At 31.2% G+C, this 17,547-nt stretch overlaps 2 protein-coding genes across 2 annotated transcripts; both read left to right on the top strand.

Moving 5' to 3' along the window:
* Positions 1-560: 560 nt before the first annotated feature.
* Positions 561-2,673, top strand: LOC114316188 (transcription termination factor MTERF15, mitochondrial). The gene has a single exon (XM_028262851.2). The coding sequence runs from the start codon at positions 746-748 to the stop codon at positions 2,120-2,122; it is 1,377 nt and encodes a 458-aa protein (XP_028118652.2). The 5' UTR covers positions 561-745; the 3' UTR covers positions 2,123-2,673.
* Positions 2,674-11,189: 8,516 nt separating this feature from the next.
* Positions 11,190-17,210, top strand: LOC114316192 (putative inactive leucine-rich repeat receptor-like protein kinase At3g03770). Its single transcript, XM_082922532.1, has 7 exons — positions 11,190-13,381; positions 13,691-13,824; positions 14,410-14,653; positions 14,850-15,061; positions 15,161-15,186; positions 15,619-15,730; positions 16,608-17,210. The coding sequence occupies exons 1-7, from the start codon at positions 12,031-12,033 to the stop codon at positions 16,833-16,835; spliced, it is 2,307 nt and encodes a 768-aa protein (XP_082778658.1). The 5' UTR covers positions 11,190-12,030; the 3' UTR covers positions 16,836-17,210.
* Positions 17,211-17,547: the final 337 nt, after the last annotated feature.

Genomic DNA, 17,547 nt, shown 5'->3' with positions numbered 1-17,547 from the left:
TCTACTTACTATTTAAAATTAGAGAGTGATTTTTTTACTAATTTTTTTCAAACTTTAACATATTAATAATTAAATTTATAATTTTTTCTTTAATTTATAAATATTTTATAAAAACTCCATTGGCGTGTAATTTTTTCTATATTTTTATCATACTTTATTTAGTAAAAACCTTAAGACTCTTTTACTTTTAAATTCAACTTCAATGATATGAATTGTTACATGTCAATTATTGATTTACATATGAATCAAACACTTACAAGTTACAATGAAACCTAATGCAACATTATGGTAGGTGCATTTAACACTAACAAATCTATCAATATACATATTATGTTTGGTTTGAATTTTCAATTTTTTTTAATTTTTTTTAATTCATATGTATAGATATTTTATTTATTTGTAGAGATTTTTTTTATCATTTTTATTTTTATTTTTTTAGATTTGCTTAATTTAGACACACTTACAAAAAATTTGAATAGTTTTTTTTTTTTTAAAATATACAATCAAATACGAAAAAAAAATGTGAAACGACGTCGTCTTGAACGGAGAACGACGTCATTTTCAGCTTCCGCCTCCTCTCTCTCCAAAAAGTTCACCCATTTGGCTAGGGTTTTGCAGCTGGTTTAACGACCGAAAACCAAACGCAGATTCGCAGAGAAAGACGCCATTGATGTAGAAGATCTCTCTATCCTGGTAAGTACATGTGCATATATATATATATACACACATATAATACCAGTTCAAAATGATTCATTTAATTTGCAAGAGACTACAACACACAATACCCTTATCTTCAACTACACTTCATGCCTATTTCTTCTCCACATCATCTCTCAAACCCACCTCAGATTTCTTAAATTCAACTGACCCACAATCTCTAACAGTCTCTTACCTCTCAAAATCTTGTGGGTTGTCCTTAGAATCAGCTATTTCAGCTTCCAAGAAGGTCCAATTTGAAACCACAGACCAGCCTGACTCAGTCTTGAACCTCTTGAAATCCAATGGTTTAAGCAAAATCCACATTAGAAATATGATAACCAATCGTCCACTGATTCTTCTAGCTGATCCAATAAAAACCCTTAAACCCAATATTGATTTACTTGGTTCTCTGGGATTTAAAGGCTCTAGCTTTGTGGAATTACTCAATAAAGAGCCGCGTGTTCTTGAATCCGATGCGGATGCTGTTGTTGAGTTCTTTAGGGCTTATGAATTTACTGAAAAGCAAATTTATATATTAACCATGAAGCGCCCGGTATTGTATATATACAATGCAACCAAAATTTTTAAGCCGAAGTTGGAGTATTTCAAATCTTTGGGGTTTTCGGGTGCTGACATTGCCCAGATTTTGTCATCTGAACCTTATATTCTTGAAAGGAGCCTTCAAAACAAGATTATGCCTTCCATTGAAGTTATTAGGCGTGTCGTAGGCTCCGATGAAAATGTGTTAAAAGCAATAAAGGCATCATATCGGATACTTGAATATGATTTGGAGAAAGTATTTGAGCCGAACATTGCAAATCTGATCAATCGTGGGGTACCTGAGTCAAAAATCTTGAAATTGATCTTGATTCAACCGAAGTCTTTGCTTTTAAGAGGAAATCGGTTTAGTGAGGTTGTTGATGAAGTTGAGAAACTGGGTTTTGATCCCAAAAATCTTCTATTTGTTTTAGCTGTCCGTTCATTGGCGGTCATGAGTAAATCACTTTGGGAACAAAAATTGGGACTTTATTGTAGTTTCGGGTTGTCGAAGGATGAGATTATTTCAGCATTCAAATTGCAACCCATGTGTATGATTGCATCAGAGAAGAAGATCAAGAAACTGATGGGTTTCTTTGTGAATGAGTTGAAGTTAAAGCCTTCCATGATTTCCAAGAACCCAAATATTCTGCTTCTTAGCTTGGAGAAAAGGATTATTCCAAGGTGTTCAGTTCTGCAACTTCTGATGTCAAAAGATGCAATCAAAAAAGATGTAAGCCTACTTTATGCATTGACAATGACTGAAAAGATGTTTGTGAAGAGGTATGTGAGCAAGTATATGAATGTGATTCCTGAAGTTGTTGAGGCTCTTCAGGGAAAGATACAATTTCAAGGGTTTCCCATTGAGCTGAAAACAAACAATTGAAATCTTTTGCGATGTCCAACATGTTGGTTTGAGATATTGAGTTCGGATTTGGTTCTTTTCTATTGAAGCAAGTGTAGTTGGGGATAGAAATTGTTTGGGTGCATTAGTTGATGGAATAGCAGAAGTTTTGTCATATTTTACCTTTTTTGAAAGTTGGGATGGGATAGAAATTGTTGGTCTATTGCTGGGGTACATTACTTGATACTTAGCCGAAGCTTTGTCATATTTAACCTATTATGCATAATTCAAAATGGACTACGGAAACCAATGGATTTAAGTTGAATGGAGTGTTGCTCTTTAGCAAGAAACCAGATTGAGTTTGTATGGAAATCGTTTGATGTATCACCGTTGGTAATATAAAATACAGTTCAGGAGAAATTTCCCCAGGCATCCAATTACAGAGGAGGAATGACACTAACTGAAGGATCATAAATCCAAGTAATTTTTGCAGACAATGGGTAGCATTTTGTCATTTTTTTTTTTTTGTATCTCATGCTTGCTCTAGATTGTATTTAACTTTAAATTCATATATAATTAGCCTTTTACATTGAGTTGTTGGTCTCTAGACCATTCAATCCATTCTTTCCAATTCTTTTTATGTCAACTAATATTTGACTTGCATTGACCGTTGCTATTAGTAACTTTGTTGTTGTTCTTTGTGCTTTCTGCATAAATAGTCTCTGTAGAAGTCAATTTTAGTGATTGATTTCCGAATTGTTGTGCATTCTTTATGTACTGGTTTGAATCCACTCCACCTTCAAAAGCTCCGAGATTGAATGTTAGAGTTTATAAATTAATCCTTAAAATATTTGATTTCTTGAGAAGGCTAGAATTTTTCGTAGGCATGATGCAAGGGACTCAATTTGACTAGGGATTTGTTTAGATTGGAACGTCCTTTTCATCATGGTGTCTCTCTCAGATGTAGCAGTGGCATTTCTCATGTTCATTAGGCATTCTTAGCTTCTTTCAGAGTTCTGTTTTCTACTACCTTCTCTACGTTTCTTGGCTGATTTCCACATTGCCATTAGAGTTTAGACTTTGTTAGCTAATGCTCAGCCAGTAGCTACTGCTTTATTCAGAAATCGGTGTATGAAATTTCTACAATAGTACTTTCCACATCTTCTGACTTCTAGACCCTATCTTTTGTGTCCTTCAGTGCATAAGCCAACATTCCTGAGTTAGTCATAAATAAATAAATAAATAATTCAGATTCACCCTCTTCTCTGCTCCTTCAATAATTGCTTTGCATCAGACCTACAGCTACACTCTTTGGTAAAGAGTCTCTACCAAGTTTCTATATGGTCTGACCATCCTTTTACACTATATTTACCAGGTGAAGTTTTGGATCCTTTTCATAGACACCTATGTTACATGGACTCAAGTCCGAGCATTGGGTATGGGAGTGTGTTTACGTGCTAGATCTTTCTAAATCTTAATTTTAGGGACTTATATCCAAAAGTTAGCTCTGAGTACGTGGACACATTATAATCATTTAAATATATTGTGTATATATAATATTTTGATATAAGATGATGTCATAGTTTAGTTATACTTGAAATTAAATGAGATTTAGGAAGAAAAAAAAAATTATCCTCCATCCATGTGAGAGGCTCAAAATTGTTATTTACTATCAAACATAAGATGTTGCTTCTCCAATCATCATTAGAAAATAGAAGATTTAAGTGCCTAATTTGGGTACGGAAGTTAGACATGTATTCCATACCCTTACTTTGTCGGGATATTATCATTAAAAATAGAAGATCTAAGTGTCTAATCTGAGTACGGAAGTCAGAAATGTATTATGTTCACTTACCTTTGTCATATCACGTGGACATGGGTATCTTCAGAGGAAGGGGGGAGTCCAGGTAACACAGATGACACTGCCCAAATCAGTCTTCTATAGAGGCATGGGACCATGAATTGTTCTTTGAGGCTGACCTTATTTATTGTTCATCGCTTCAGCTAGATTCAAATTGTTGCCTCATTAAGTTTACTCTTTCTTTCTTTCTTTTTAAATTTTTTTATTTTTTGTGCACATGTTTACTACTTTGTTAATTCTCATCAACCATGAATATTAATTTGAATGCTATTTCCCAATGTGATAGGTAACCTCTTTATAATAGCCACTGTCACTAGCATGACAATGGTGATTGTAATTAGAACTTCGGCTCTATACGCTATGTGGAATAAGGCCAAAGGCTTGACCTAATGGATAAGATGTTTCCTTATCAGGTGTCATGTTTGGGTTCAAGTCTTACTGTTGGTTATGCAATTTCCTCTTCTTTATTTCTCTGTTTCTTCTTTTTCTTCTTTACTAAAAGCACTCTATATTGCTCGGGTTTTCTTTACAGTTTATGAGGCAAAATAACTTGGCTGAAAAAATTTATTGTTGAGAAGTTGGTAAAACCAAACCAAGCTATAAGCCAAACCTTGTGTGTTCCAATCAAGTAGGGTTGACTATATGAATTCTTTTTGGCCTTTCTACCCTATCAAGGGTTGTATGCTCAATTAAATTAAATAAATCCATATATTTTTCCACTACCACATTCCATATTAGTTCAAGTCTTTCTCTCCATCTAACATCTCTATTTATGGTGATCATATTATTCCTTTTTATCATTGCATCTATAAATTTTCTTGACCAAATCATAAGAAGTTGAGAAAATATGCCTTTGATTTTTGCTTATAGATTATTAAAATTTAACGTACCAACCATATCAAAGGTTACCCCAGTAACATTGGGTGAGATAGAGATTCTATTAATTGTGGATTTTGAGGCCATGTTCTCATGTTGTGTTGCATTTTTGCGTATAACATATCATGATCTCCTTGGAGGGATTGGTTCCCTCCCGTCCGTGATCGGGTTGGATGGTGTTGTTGGATCCGTAGAGGTTCATCACAGGTCCTGTTTGGATAATCTAAACCGTTTAATGTGTAAAACTTGTCAAGCACTATATGCCTGCGAAAAATCATGTTGATTAGATATTGATAGCTGCGTGATCAAATCAGTTCTGTATAAAAAAAAATGAACGGTAAAAAAATAAACAGTTTACAGAAATCTGATATGATGAAATAGTTATCGATATCCGCTCAATGTGATTTTTTACATACATATAGTACTTGACGAGTTTTACACATTGAACGGTTCAGATTATCGAAACGGAACCCGTGATAGGCCTTCACAGGCCCAACAACATCCTCCGGTCCAAATCCCAAAAAGCAACTCTTTTGATCTTATCTCCAACATCTTTCTCAACAATTGGTTATATCTTATGATGATGAAGAAGTAGTCATCCTTCAATGATATATCAAAAGTTGATAATTCAACAATTGAGCGAATTATTTTTTGATAAAGACATGACCATGAAATGTGGGTCTATATTTGTACCAAAAGAAGGGGGCATTTGGATGTGAAAGTCATTCAAGTCGATCATTTTGCATATTTTTAGTGCGCCCTTGATAAGAACATCTCATTCTCCATTTATTTCATCTTAAATGCTCTTTCATCTGTATAACTTAATAGGTGGGGCATGTCCATAAGGTTAATATTTACAGTCCATTTTTGTTCTTTATTGAGCTCTCATGGCATGGCCCACCAAATTACTTCTTTAAGATTTATTTGATTTGATTTATTTAATTTTTAATTTTATTTATTTATATACAAGATAGAACATAGGAGATATTCGCTAAGAAACGAGTTTTTCTATTCACAAATCTTTTTGTCTCACTGTTCCAAATCCTTCTAAGAATTTATTTTTATTTTTTGTTTATTTACTTTTTGATATAAACTGGAACATCAAGAGATATTGGGTCTCATTATTTTGAATTTTTTTAATCATTAAATTATATCTTGAGATTTAAGTGCGATTCGAGTAGATTATAACATGGGATATACAGATTTGGAAACGGATAACCTTTAGCCATTTGGAAGAGGGGCATTTTGGGGTTAGCCAATTCTAAATTCCATAATCGAGGAGTAATATGTACGACTTGTTATTCTCATATTTATATCGTGTATAAGATAAGATGAATAATTTATTTAAGATGATTTGTTTTGTGATAAATAGTTTAATTATTTTTCTACAAAAATCTTATCCGAAGATAAATTATTTCACTCTCTCAAAACAAAAATCCCAAATAAAATAAAAGTTCCTTGATAAGTTATTCACGCCACAAAATACAAACTTAGAATTTATCCTAATAGTCATATCCTGTTGCCTTATCTACTCCATGAATCAAAATGGCCTTTTTGTAAATTTAAAAGTTGCATGATAGGAAAGCATGGGGAGCTTCTATTTACACATCCACTTTCTCCTCTTTGCACACACTTCATAAAAATTATTTTTATTATAAATTTTTTTTAAGTGAAATTACTATTATAGACATCAAATAAACACATTCGGAAGTTGATTGTTGAAAAAATAATAAAAATTCGGAAGTCTACTTCCGAACCAATTGTTTATTTTCGGAAAGCAACTTCCGAACCAATTACTTATTTTCGGAAATCTACTTCCGAACCAATTATTTATTGAAAAAGATGTGTAAAGAGGGGAATGAGTGTGTGTAAATAGAAGCTCCCGAAAGCATGGGAAGAGTCTTTTGAGGAAAAAAATAAAAAATACCCTGCTCACTTTATCTCCTTCTCATGTCCTAAAATTATTGGTCTCTTCTATGTTACCTACCTCTCCATATATTACTTGATCAATAAGTTAGTGTGGTTCTTAAAAATTGAAAATATACGTTCTTAGTTACTCATACACATTATTTTGTTTATGAAAAAATAAATAAATCATAAACAATAATGCCTGGTAGTTGGCCAAGAGTCATAATCTATATGATCTATAGAAAAGCTAATTGTTGATGGTTGTTTATTATGTAGAAAAAGTTAGTCATCTTTGAAGATACGTTTCTAGCTTAAGTAGGAGGGCCCTCACCTCATTTAGTATTGTGTCTTTTTCTCAAATCTCATGAATTTAAAAGTGTTTCATGAATTTATCTTACCTAGTTGAGATAATGTGTTGTACTTTCTATTTATTAGTTAACAAGTGATAAAAATAGAATCCGAGGATTCATTTTGTACTCAACTTGAGATGTTAAGTGTTTGGTTACATCAAATTTTAGTTATATTTTTTATCACATGTCAATTAATGAGTGAAAGAGTGATATCACGTTATTTTGACTATGTGACGTAGCTTGTTATATAAAATACTTTCTCCATTCTCTTATTATCTTTGTACAGTAATTTGCGAAGGGAAAAAAAAATGAAGAAATTTGTAAAAGAAAAACATTATATACTCTATTCACTTTTTTTCCTCTCACAAATGTTCGGATATTGAATTTATTGAGTGATTTGGAGGGAGAAAAAAAAATATGAAGGGATAAAAGTGATTTGGAAATAAAACAAAAGAAAACTATTTCTCTTCATACTAATCACCTATTTGGATTACTAAAGGAAAAATATATGAACAAATAGAATGAAATGAATAAAAATTTTCTTTTTGAATCTCTATAAAAATGAAGAGATTGAGAGAGAACACAAATAGAGTGATTGCTAAAATAATAGATTGAGAGAGAGAATTCACTTTTTGTCTTAAAATTATAAATTTTTTATGTAATTTAAAATAAAATTATTGAATTGTAGTTAAATACTCTGGGTCCAATAATTTTCCTTCACTTATTTCATATTGGAGACAGCCTGTCTTGTTTTGTTAACTAGCAACCACAAGTTCCTAGGCTATTCATATTTCCTTATAAAAAATAGGAAAATGTCTCGTAACTCAAATTTTGTGACTCAAAAGTGGCTCAAATTTTATGTTGTTCTGTACTCAAAACGACGTCGTTTTAGCCATTTGAGCCACTTTTGAGCCACAAAATTTGAGCTACGTAGCATTGTCGAAAAAAATAAGAAAAAAGGTACATTTATTTTAATTCCTATTTTGCCCTTCATCAATGGTGATTAGTTTCATAGAGATCCTGTTTAATCTTTTACACTATGTTTAGATGGTGGGATGAGAGAAAAAAAAAATGTCTTTCGTTACTATTATATTAATATTTAGATGAGTAAGAAAATAAATCATGAAATATAGGAATATAAGTGAAATTTCTATTTTTTCTTTTGTGTTTTGATAGGTAATATTAATATTATGAAAATTATACAATGGGTGAGGTTGTTTCTTACCAAATCTCATCATTTTTTGTTATAAATGAAATAGAGAGTTTCATTTCTCACCAAACTTATATACCAAATATGAGAAAACATTATCCTTTCTCTTCATTTTTTATCATTTCTCACCGAATTATTCAATTCAAACAAAGTGTTAAAAAAAACACTTTTGGTTTTTGTTTTGTTCTATTTTGTTGAGTTTACATAAAGTTACGCAAATCTGCTTTGATATGAAATTGAAAAGGTTATTTTAGACAAGTGCTTACTTTTGCAAGAATGGAAGTGGTTTATGATCCAAAGTCTTAACATCTTGTCAATTACTCATAAAAAGAAAATTGGATATCTTTATTTGTCCTAGTTCAATTCTTGGTCCAAATTAATTTAGAACCGTTCTTGGCAAAAAAATGACTAAAAATTGTGAATCAACCTACAGTATGAGGACAATTTTTTGGACTACCTTCCAAAGTGGATTTTTCATAATTATAAGAATGTGTTTGAATTTTAAATTTAAAGAAGAATTTGTGTAAGAAAACAAAAATAGAGAGAAAAATGTAAACAAAATTTACACTTTTTTATTATTATTACATTTTCCTTTCATTTCTTTCCAATCCACGAATCTTTGTATAAATTCATAATTCAAATATAACTTAAAAAAACAATAATTGTTTCAAAATGAAGTTCACATACGTTTTTTAACCTATTGCGTAAAGCATTTGTCCAAAGTTTTTGAAGAACGACCAAACATAGAAGAGATCCTAGGTTCTAGGAATCATTGGACCAATTTGGCAATTTGATTTTCTTTATTTTTTATTTGGGTTTTTTTTTTTTAAAAAAAATAATTATATAGGATGATAAGTTTTATTACTATTTAATGGGACATTTATTCATAAATCTCTCTTTATTTATTTATATTTTATTTAGTTTAAATTATTTTCTTATATTCTAATAAGTCCTATAGGTGATATAGTTACCAAAATGTCCCTAAAAATAATAGGGTGAAGCACGCATTAATATTCACATTAGTAGTGTGAATGTTTTGTAATGTGAACATTCACATTATCAAATTTAATAAATGTGAATGTTCACAACATTAAGTTACTAAGGTAACGTTTGGTAACGTTTACGTTTTTTGTTTATGTTTACAAAAAATTTATAAACTAATTTTTGTTTGTTTTTAGAAAAATATAAATTATAAACGTGTTTGGTTTGAGTAAAATGTTTAAAAAATTATAAAAACATAAACTAAAAAATATGTTTATTCAGACCTAAAATATTTATATTTATTTTTACTATTTATGACAATGGGATCACACACAATATAATTGAAAAAAAATTTAATTGGGAAAAAAAATTATTTCAAAAAAAAATTTATTGAAAAAAAAATTATTTGAAAAAAAAATTAATTGAAAAATAAAATTATTTGAAAAAAAAATTGAAAACTGAAAACATAAACTCATTTTTTGAGTTTACGTTTTTTTTCTCAAATTTATAAACTGAGACAACCATTTACAAACCAAGAAAATTATCAAACAAGTTTTTATGATAATTTTAAAAAATTTTGTAAATATAAACTGAAAACGGAATGGTTACCAAACTTAAATTTTTGAGAAAAAAACATAAACTCAAAAAATGAGTTTATGTTTTCAGTTTTCAATTTTTTTTCAAATAATTTTATTTTTTCAATTATTTTTTTCAATTATTTTTTTAGTTAATTTTTTTTCAAATAATTATTTTTTCAAATAATTTTTTTTCCCAGTTAATTTTTTTTTCAAATCATTTTTTTCAATTATTTTTTTAATTAATTTTTTTCAATTATAATGTGTGTGATCCCATTGTTATAGATAATAAAAATAAATATAAATATTTTAGACTTGAACAAACATATTTTTTAGCTTATGTTTTTAATTTTTTTTAAACATTTTGTTCAAACCAAACGCGTTTGTAATTTAAGTTTTTCTAAAAATAAACAAAAACCAGTTTATAAAATTTTTGTAAATATAAATAAAAAACGTAAACGTTACCAAACGCTACCTATGAGGCATGTTTGGTAACCATTTCATTTTCAGTTTTCAATTTATATTTATAAAAATTAAAAAAACTGTCATAAAAACTTGTTTGATAATTTTTTTGGATTATAAATGGTTGTCTCAGTTTGTAAATTTGAGGAAAAAACATAAATTCAAAAAATGAGTTTACGTTGATTTTTAAACAGAAATTTTAAAATTTGACTAACAAAATTTTTTTTCAATTAATTTTTTTTTCAATTAATTTTTTTTCCAATTATTTTTTTTAATAATTTTTTTTTTCAACTAATACTAACTGAAGGGGCAATTGGTAATGCTACTTTAAATCTTGGAGAGGGAATTGTAAGTTCTAAAATATGAGAGGTGTCAATGTAATTTACCTAGTGAGGAAAAAATTAGTATTTAAAAAAATTAAATTGCTGGGAGGAGTAATCTGTAATAAAATTTTAAATATAAGGGAGAGAGATGTAATTTTTAAAAAGAAAAGAAAAAATTGTAATAAATATAAATTTAAGGGGTGTCAATGTATATTACCCTATTTTTATTAAAGTACTAAAATATTACACTCAGTTTTTTAACTATCACAGTTGCAAAACAAAAGCAGGGGAGAGCAATGGATTGAGCCTCTGTTTGGGAATTGGGTCAATTTTTGATTTTTTGATTTTTTTTTAATTATTTTAATTTGAGTTAAAAAGTTTAGTTTGAGAATTATTTTTTAATTTTTTTAATTTTTTTTATGAGAAAAATATATAAAAATTATAAATTAAATGTGATATTTTATTTATTATATTTAAAATAATTTATTTTATCTATTGTAACTAAAATAGTCACAAAATCCATTGCCAAACGGAGCCAATCAAAATAAATAACAGACCCTTCAATTGTTTAATCGTTTTCCTGTTGGTCCCTCCACTCCCTTCTCTCACTGCTCACTCAATGTTCACTGTTAGAGAGAGCAAGAGAGAGAGACTCAACTTCCAACTCTCTCTCTCTCTCTCATTCATTGGAAATGACCCACTTCATCAATGCAACGAATCTCACAATCTTCAAGGAAAAACACCATGTGGAAGCACTAAAATACATTAACAATTCACTTATCCCACAACCTCTCAAATCTCAAGATTACATTGCCGAACAGCCCATACATCTCTCTCTCTCTCTCTCTCTCTCTCTCTCTCTCTCTGCATTTTCTTAGAATGTTTGTTCGATAACCATGTTTTTCCTTCATGGGTCTTGCTTATCTTGCTTGATTATGGAGTTTTTTTCTGCTATATATCACACTTAATCTCCAAAGTTAGGATTTTCTGTTATTTTTGTCTCTTATCTTTGTTGGGTTTTCTCGAAATTTCACTCAATCAAATCAGACATTTCAATATAAATCTATCTATACCCTGTCTCATCTTTCGTGGGGTTGTCACTGTTCCTAACTTATTCTTTTTTCTCTTCTTGGGTTTTTCTTCTGCTGATTTCTGAGTTCTCTTGTTGAGTAGACCTTGCCTACCTTATGTTTGATCTATGTTCCACATCACATTGGCTTCACCAATGTGCCATCTGTTCAAACTCCATTAGTTTATCAAGGAATCATGTTGTGTTTTCAACACATCATTTTCATATGACTTTCATTTTTGTGTTCGAAAACAGCTTTTAGTGTTTCTTGGAAATTGGGTTGTTTTTAAAACATTCCCGAAAATAGTTTTTGGAAACTATTTATCAAACAAGGTATGGGGTGGTCTAGCTTGTTCCTACTACTATTCCTTTCTTGGACTTTTTCTTTCTTGGGTACTCATCAATTACAATCCTCGCAAACCCAAGTAATTCTTCAGCTGAGGAAGCAATTGGAATATCCAAAACAATTGGAGATTTGGAAAAAAAATAGTAGCATTGATTTATGCTATTTGTCATCTACTCAAGCAAACATGACATGCCAAGACAACTTTGTCACTGAGCTCAAAGTTTTGGGTGACAAGACCAAAAAGGTAACAAACTTTGATGGATTTGCAATTCCAAATCAAACCCTATCAATCAACTTCTCTATGGATTCATTTGTTGCCACCTTGGCAAGGCTAACCAGCTTGAGAGTTCTTAGTTTGGTGTCTATGGGAATGTGGGGCCCACTTCCTGATAAGATCCATAGATTATATTCACTTGAGTACTTGGATTTGAGTTCAAATTTTCTGTTTGGTTCAATTCCTCCTCAGATTTCTAGAATGGTGAATCTTCAAAATCTTGCGCTTGATGGCAATTTCTTCAATGGTACCTTCCCTGATTGGTTTGATTCATTGTCAAACCTAACCAATTTAAGCTTGAGGGACAACAAGTTGAGTGGTCCATTGCTGTCTTCAATAGAGAGAATTGGTACTGTGACTGTTCTTTCTTTGTCACACAATGAAATCTCCGGTAAATTACCGGATCTAAGTGGCTTAACTAGCTTACAAGTACTGGATTTGAGTGATAACAAATTAGGATCAGAACTGCCCATAATGCCCAAAGCTTTGATTATGGCTTTTCTCAGCAACAATTCATTTTCAGGTGAAATTCCTAAGCAATATGGCCAATTATTTCGTCTTCAACGCCTTGATTTGTCATTCAATTCTCTACGAGGAATGCCGCCTCCTGGACTTTTCTCTCTGCCCAACATTAGTTATTTGAATTTGGCATCAAACATATTGAGTGGATCACTTCCCATTCATATGAATTGTAGCAATCTTCAACTCATCGATATATCCAACAATTGGATCCGAGGTTGGTTGCCTACTTGTTTGAGCGTTGCATCGGATAAGAGAGTTGTGAAGTATGATGGGAATTGCTTGTCAACTGATTTGGGACATCAACATCCAGAATCATACTGTATACAAGTCCACATGAAGAGAAAAGAATCCAAAGCTATGGATGTAGCACTATTAGTAGGTGTCATTGGAGGAATTATTGTTGTTATCGTGCTTTTAGCGTTTGGATTTCTTCTTGTTTTTAGACAGTATTGCCATCGTGGAACATCAGAGCACCATTTACTGCATAAGGCAGAGCAGGATAACTCTGTGAACGGATTCTCCTCCAATATCCTAACAAATGCAAGTAGGTCCCTTGATCTATTAAATTTTTTATCTATAGTACAAATAACATGCACATTAGATCGCTTGAACTTGAGAACCCCCATCCCATGGGAACTAAACCAGGCATACTTTTATTTTTTCAGTTCTAAAACTGAGAAATTTCTCAATTTTAGTCAAAAAGCACCTTCGTCACTTTCGTGTACCCGTCAAATAACACACTTTTTGAACCTTAGTTTGATGTATATCCTTTCCATGAAGGTTTTATTAGAAGCTTTTGGATATAATTCTTCACATTTAATGGCAATTTTAAGTGATGTCCTATTTTTTTCAGGGTTTATTTCTGAAGCATCAAAGTTAGGCATGGAAGGTATCCCATTGTGTCGATTGTTCTCTTTTGAAGAATTGATGGAAGCTACAAACAACTTTGATAAGTCTACCTTGATGGGTGAAGGTTCATATGGGAAGGTAACATCTAAACATATATTGTGCTCTTCATCTTTACAAAATGTATTGTTCACTATATTTATTTGTCTAAATTGCTTTTGTTAGTGATTTCACAATCAAAGAAAGTTACAAGAGACACATGCAAAACAAATATTTAGTATATGTCAATGTCATATATTTGAATATTATATATTCATTCTATTTCAAATATTTATTATCATCAAATTCATCAACCTTGGGTATGTTACTATGGTGAAAAAATAGAAGTGTGTCCCAACTTGTCCCCTATGTGTCCACTAGAAAAAAAGAAAATGGGACACTTCCTCTAGTGTGTCCGGAGCATGTACCCATGTTGAACACCAGTACGCGACCTCCAGAGAGGTGTCCGTGCTTCATAGTCTCCCTTTTATGCCATGCAATCTGTCAACTGCATGATAGTCAAAGTTACTGTAATGGCCTAACTGGTGGCTCAAATAATTGTACTTGGATCAAATTTCAAGCTCAGCTTACTTGAGCTCTGATCTATCCAGCTATGGTGGCTCAAATATTTGTACTTCTATTTCCATTTTAATAGTACCTCTTAACTCATCGCTTCTATTTTGGCAGCTTCACAGAGGAAGATTAGAGAATGGGACCCAAGTAGCGATACGATACTTGACTGTGTCGAAAAAATATACAATCCGGAATCTTAAACTCAGGTTGGACTTGCTTGCAAGGCTTCGGCATCCTCATTTGGTTTGCCTCTTGGGGCACTGCGTTGATAGTGGAAAGCGAGAGGAACCTAATGTGAATAAAGTCTATCTAATATATGAATATGTGCCCAACGGGAATTATCGGACACATCTCTCAGGTAATCTTGAAAACAACAAAATAGTAATAGTTAGAGGCCATTCAAAGTCCAAAAACAGAATTTCAAATTTCATATGAAAACTCAACCAAACATAGGAAATTTCATGAATTGGATAACACCATGAACCCCAAATTATAGGGTAGATAGATCGTATGTATCAATTGAAATATCAACTATTTTATACTCATTTATGTAGAGAACAGTCCCGAAAAGGCTCTCAAATGGTCAGACAGACTGGCAGTTCTAATTGGCATTGCCAAGGCCGTGCACTTTCTACATACTGGAATAATTCCCGGCTTCTTCAACAATCGATTGAGAGCAAATAATATATTGTTGAATGAGCATCGGATGGCAAAGCTGAGTGACTATGGTTTGTCTATTGTTGCAGAAGAAACTGATATATCCGAGGTATTTGTCTCCCTAGTATGTAGGTTGGTTGGTTGGCCTTGTGATAAGTCTTTTTTGTCCCCACTACCAACTGTAATAACTGATTTTCTTGATTTGTAGGCAAAGGGAGATGGTCGTCAATCATGGTATAGGCTCTTTTGGATCAATAACATTACTGTGAAGAAAGGGATGAGCCGTTGATTCTTCTTGATCAAAAACATTTAACCTGTTTGGTTGTACTTTTGTTTTCGTTTTCGTTTTCAAAAAAAAAAAAAAAAACTGGTAAACTGTGTTTCAAAATAGTTTTCAATTTATTTTTATTTTTTTGAAAAACCTTCAATTTTTAGGAAATATCAAAAAGTTTTGACTTTTGAAAACTGTTCAAGCACAAAAATAAAAATATTATGAAAACAATGAGTTTTTCAAACTTTTCAATGTTTTTGTTCCTGTAAAATACGAAAAATGAAAACAAATAACAAAAACATAACCAAACATGTCTATTAGTTTTCTTTGTTGCAAATTTGATTGTATTAGTAGCTATTTTTCTTGGATATTTAAATATGAACATATCTTTGCAGGCAAATGAAATGCTTGGAGGATGATGTTTACAGCTTTGGATTCATATTACTCGAGTCGCTTGTTGGGCAAACGATATCTGCGAAGAGGGAGGCATTTCTGCTAAATGAAATGGTATTAACTGAACTTTGGCCTTCCTAACTTGTCTTCCCAACTTCCATCAATATCTTGATCATTGTTATCAAATCACAAACTGAATCGTAAATTGTTTTGCTAAAATAATAAATCGTATTGAATCGTGAACCGTTAGATTCATCTTGTTTAAAATATAATATGTAATTACATACTCCCTTTGTCCCATTTTGTTAGTTCTATTTTAAAAGTCAAAGTACCATTTTTAAATGGTAGAAATATATTAAAAATTGAAAAAGAGAAGGGCATTATTGGAATACAAGTTATAAAATTTGAGTTATAAAATTTGAATTCAAATGTAATGATTACATGTCTCTTAAAAAATTAAAATTTTCAAAAGGGCTATTAAGATTGAACCCAGGGATTATATGTCTATACATGTACAAACAGAAAATGCCATAGGCCCCAACATTTCTACAAAATATTTTACCAAATATCTCACATGAGTGTGGGTCCCACATGGGTGTAGACTCCGCACTCATGTAAGACATTTGATTATATATTTGGTAGAAATATTATATCCCTAACATTACTCTATACAAATACATGCGGTTTGAAATGAAATAAATGTCAATATAACTAAATTTGTTGTTCCCAAGGCCAACAAAAGTTCATATAGATATAAAACCTTGTATATCGATGGAATTAATTAAATTCTTTTTTATTTTTTGAGAAAGGCTAAAACTACATCGTTTCATGCATTACGTAAATAAAATAAAAGCATAATTGAATCATAGTGAACTCTGCAAACTAAATTAGATGATATAACAGCAAGATTATTCAAATAGTCTTAGTTGAAACTCGTATTGAATATATGAATTGAATCATGAATTGTGAAACTGTGTTCTGCATTTCATAGGTGTCCTTTGGAAGCCAGGACAGCCAGAGGCGAGTAGTGGATCCCCTTGTACTCGCCTCTTGCGCTCAAGAATCATTGTCAATTGTCGTCTCTGTAACAAACAAATGCATTTCTCCTGATTCATCGACTCGCCCCTCTCTTGAGGATGTCCTCTGGAACTTGCAGTATGCAGCTCAAGTACAGTCAACTGCCGATGGTGACCAAAGATCCAATGCATTACATTCATAAATTGTTGCAAAAGTTGGTTCAAACATCATTATTTTGTCGCAAAAATGGCTAAAATTTTCTTGGCCAGTGTCAGCAAATATAGAATGCCTGGCTTTGCAAAAACACATGAATGAACGTGGCCCAACTTTTGTACTTAGTTTTAGTTACTAAGAATTGTAATGTATATGAATATGTTGAATGCATAGTTACTTACTCATAACAGAGATCAAATGGTGAGTAGAAGTTTATGTAAACTTAGGTTTGAAGCATTCATTCCTCCATAAAGTGTTTATTTCTTGAGATCTGTATGAAATATTTGAGGGAAAATGAATTATGCAGAGATATAAAGTGATTATAAAAAATAAAATTGAATTAAAAAATCTTTAGCTTTTGAAACTTTTTTTTGCCTTTGATGACTTTTCTTTTCTTCCTATTTTTGAAAGTGCGAGATTGTAACACATCATCAAATTTAAAATTAACTTCCATCATCAAATTTAAAATTAACATCATATAAAATGTCATGTCAATGTAAATTTTAGAACCACACTTAACCTTTTTTTTGTAATTTAAAAATAAAAATTTAAGATTAATTAAAATTTAGAATTAATTACACCATATCAAATATCAGTAAATATGATTTATCCCATGAATTTTAATATAGTACATTTTTCTATCTAAATTTATAATCTAAACACAATTTTAGTGACGGATCCATGCCATTCTAAAATTTTCC

Source organism: Camellia sinensis, chromosome 4 (assembly GCF_055761805.1).
Source record: "Camellia sinensis isolate YWXY chromosome 4, ASM5576180v1, whole genome shotgun sequence".
NCBI classification, from domain to species: domain Eukaryota; kingdom Viridiplantae; phylum Streptophyta; class Magnoliopsida; order Ericales; family Theaceae; genus Camellia; species Camellia sinensis.
The sequence above is the reverse complement of the archived record's forward strand: the minus strand, read 5'-3'. Positions and strand labels throughout refer to the sequence as shown.

Excerpts from the sequence above, each read along its gene's own strand:
- LOC114316188 (XM_028262851.2), top strand. The coding sequence starts at position 746 with ATGATTCATTTAATTTGCAAGAGACTACAACACACAATACCCTTATCT.
- LOC114316192 (XM_082922532.1), top strand. The coding sequence starts at position 12,031 with ATGGGGTGGTCTAGCTTGTTCCTACTACTATTCCTTTCTTGGACTTTT. Across the intron at positions 13,825-14,409 it reads GTGAAGGTTCATATGGGAAG|CTTCACAGAGGAAGATTAGA; the intron begins GTAACATCTAAA and ends CTATTTTGGCAG. Across the intron at positions 15,187-15,618 it reads GGAGATGGTCGTCAATCATG|GCAAATGAAATGCTTGGAGG; the intron begins GTATAGGCTCTT and ends ATATCTTTGCAG.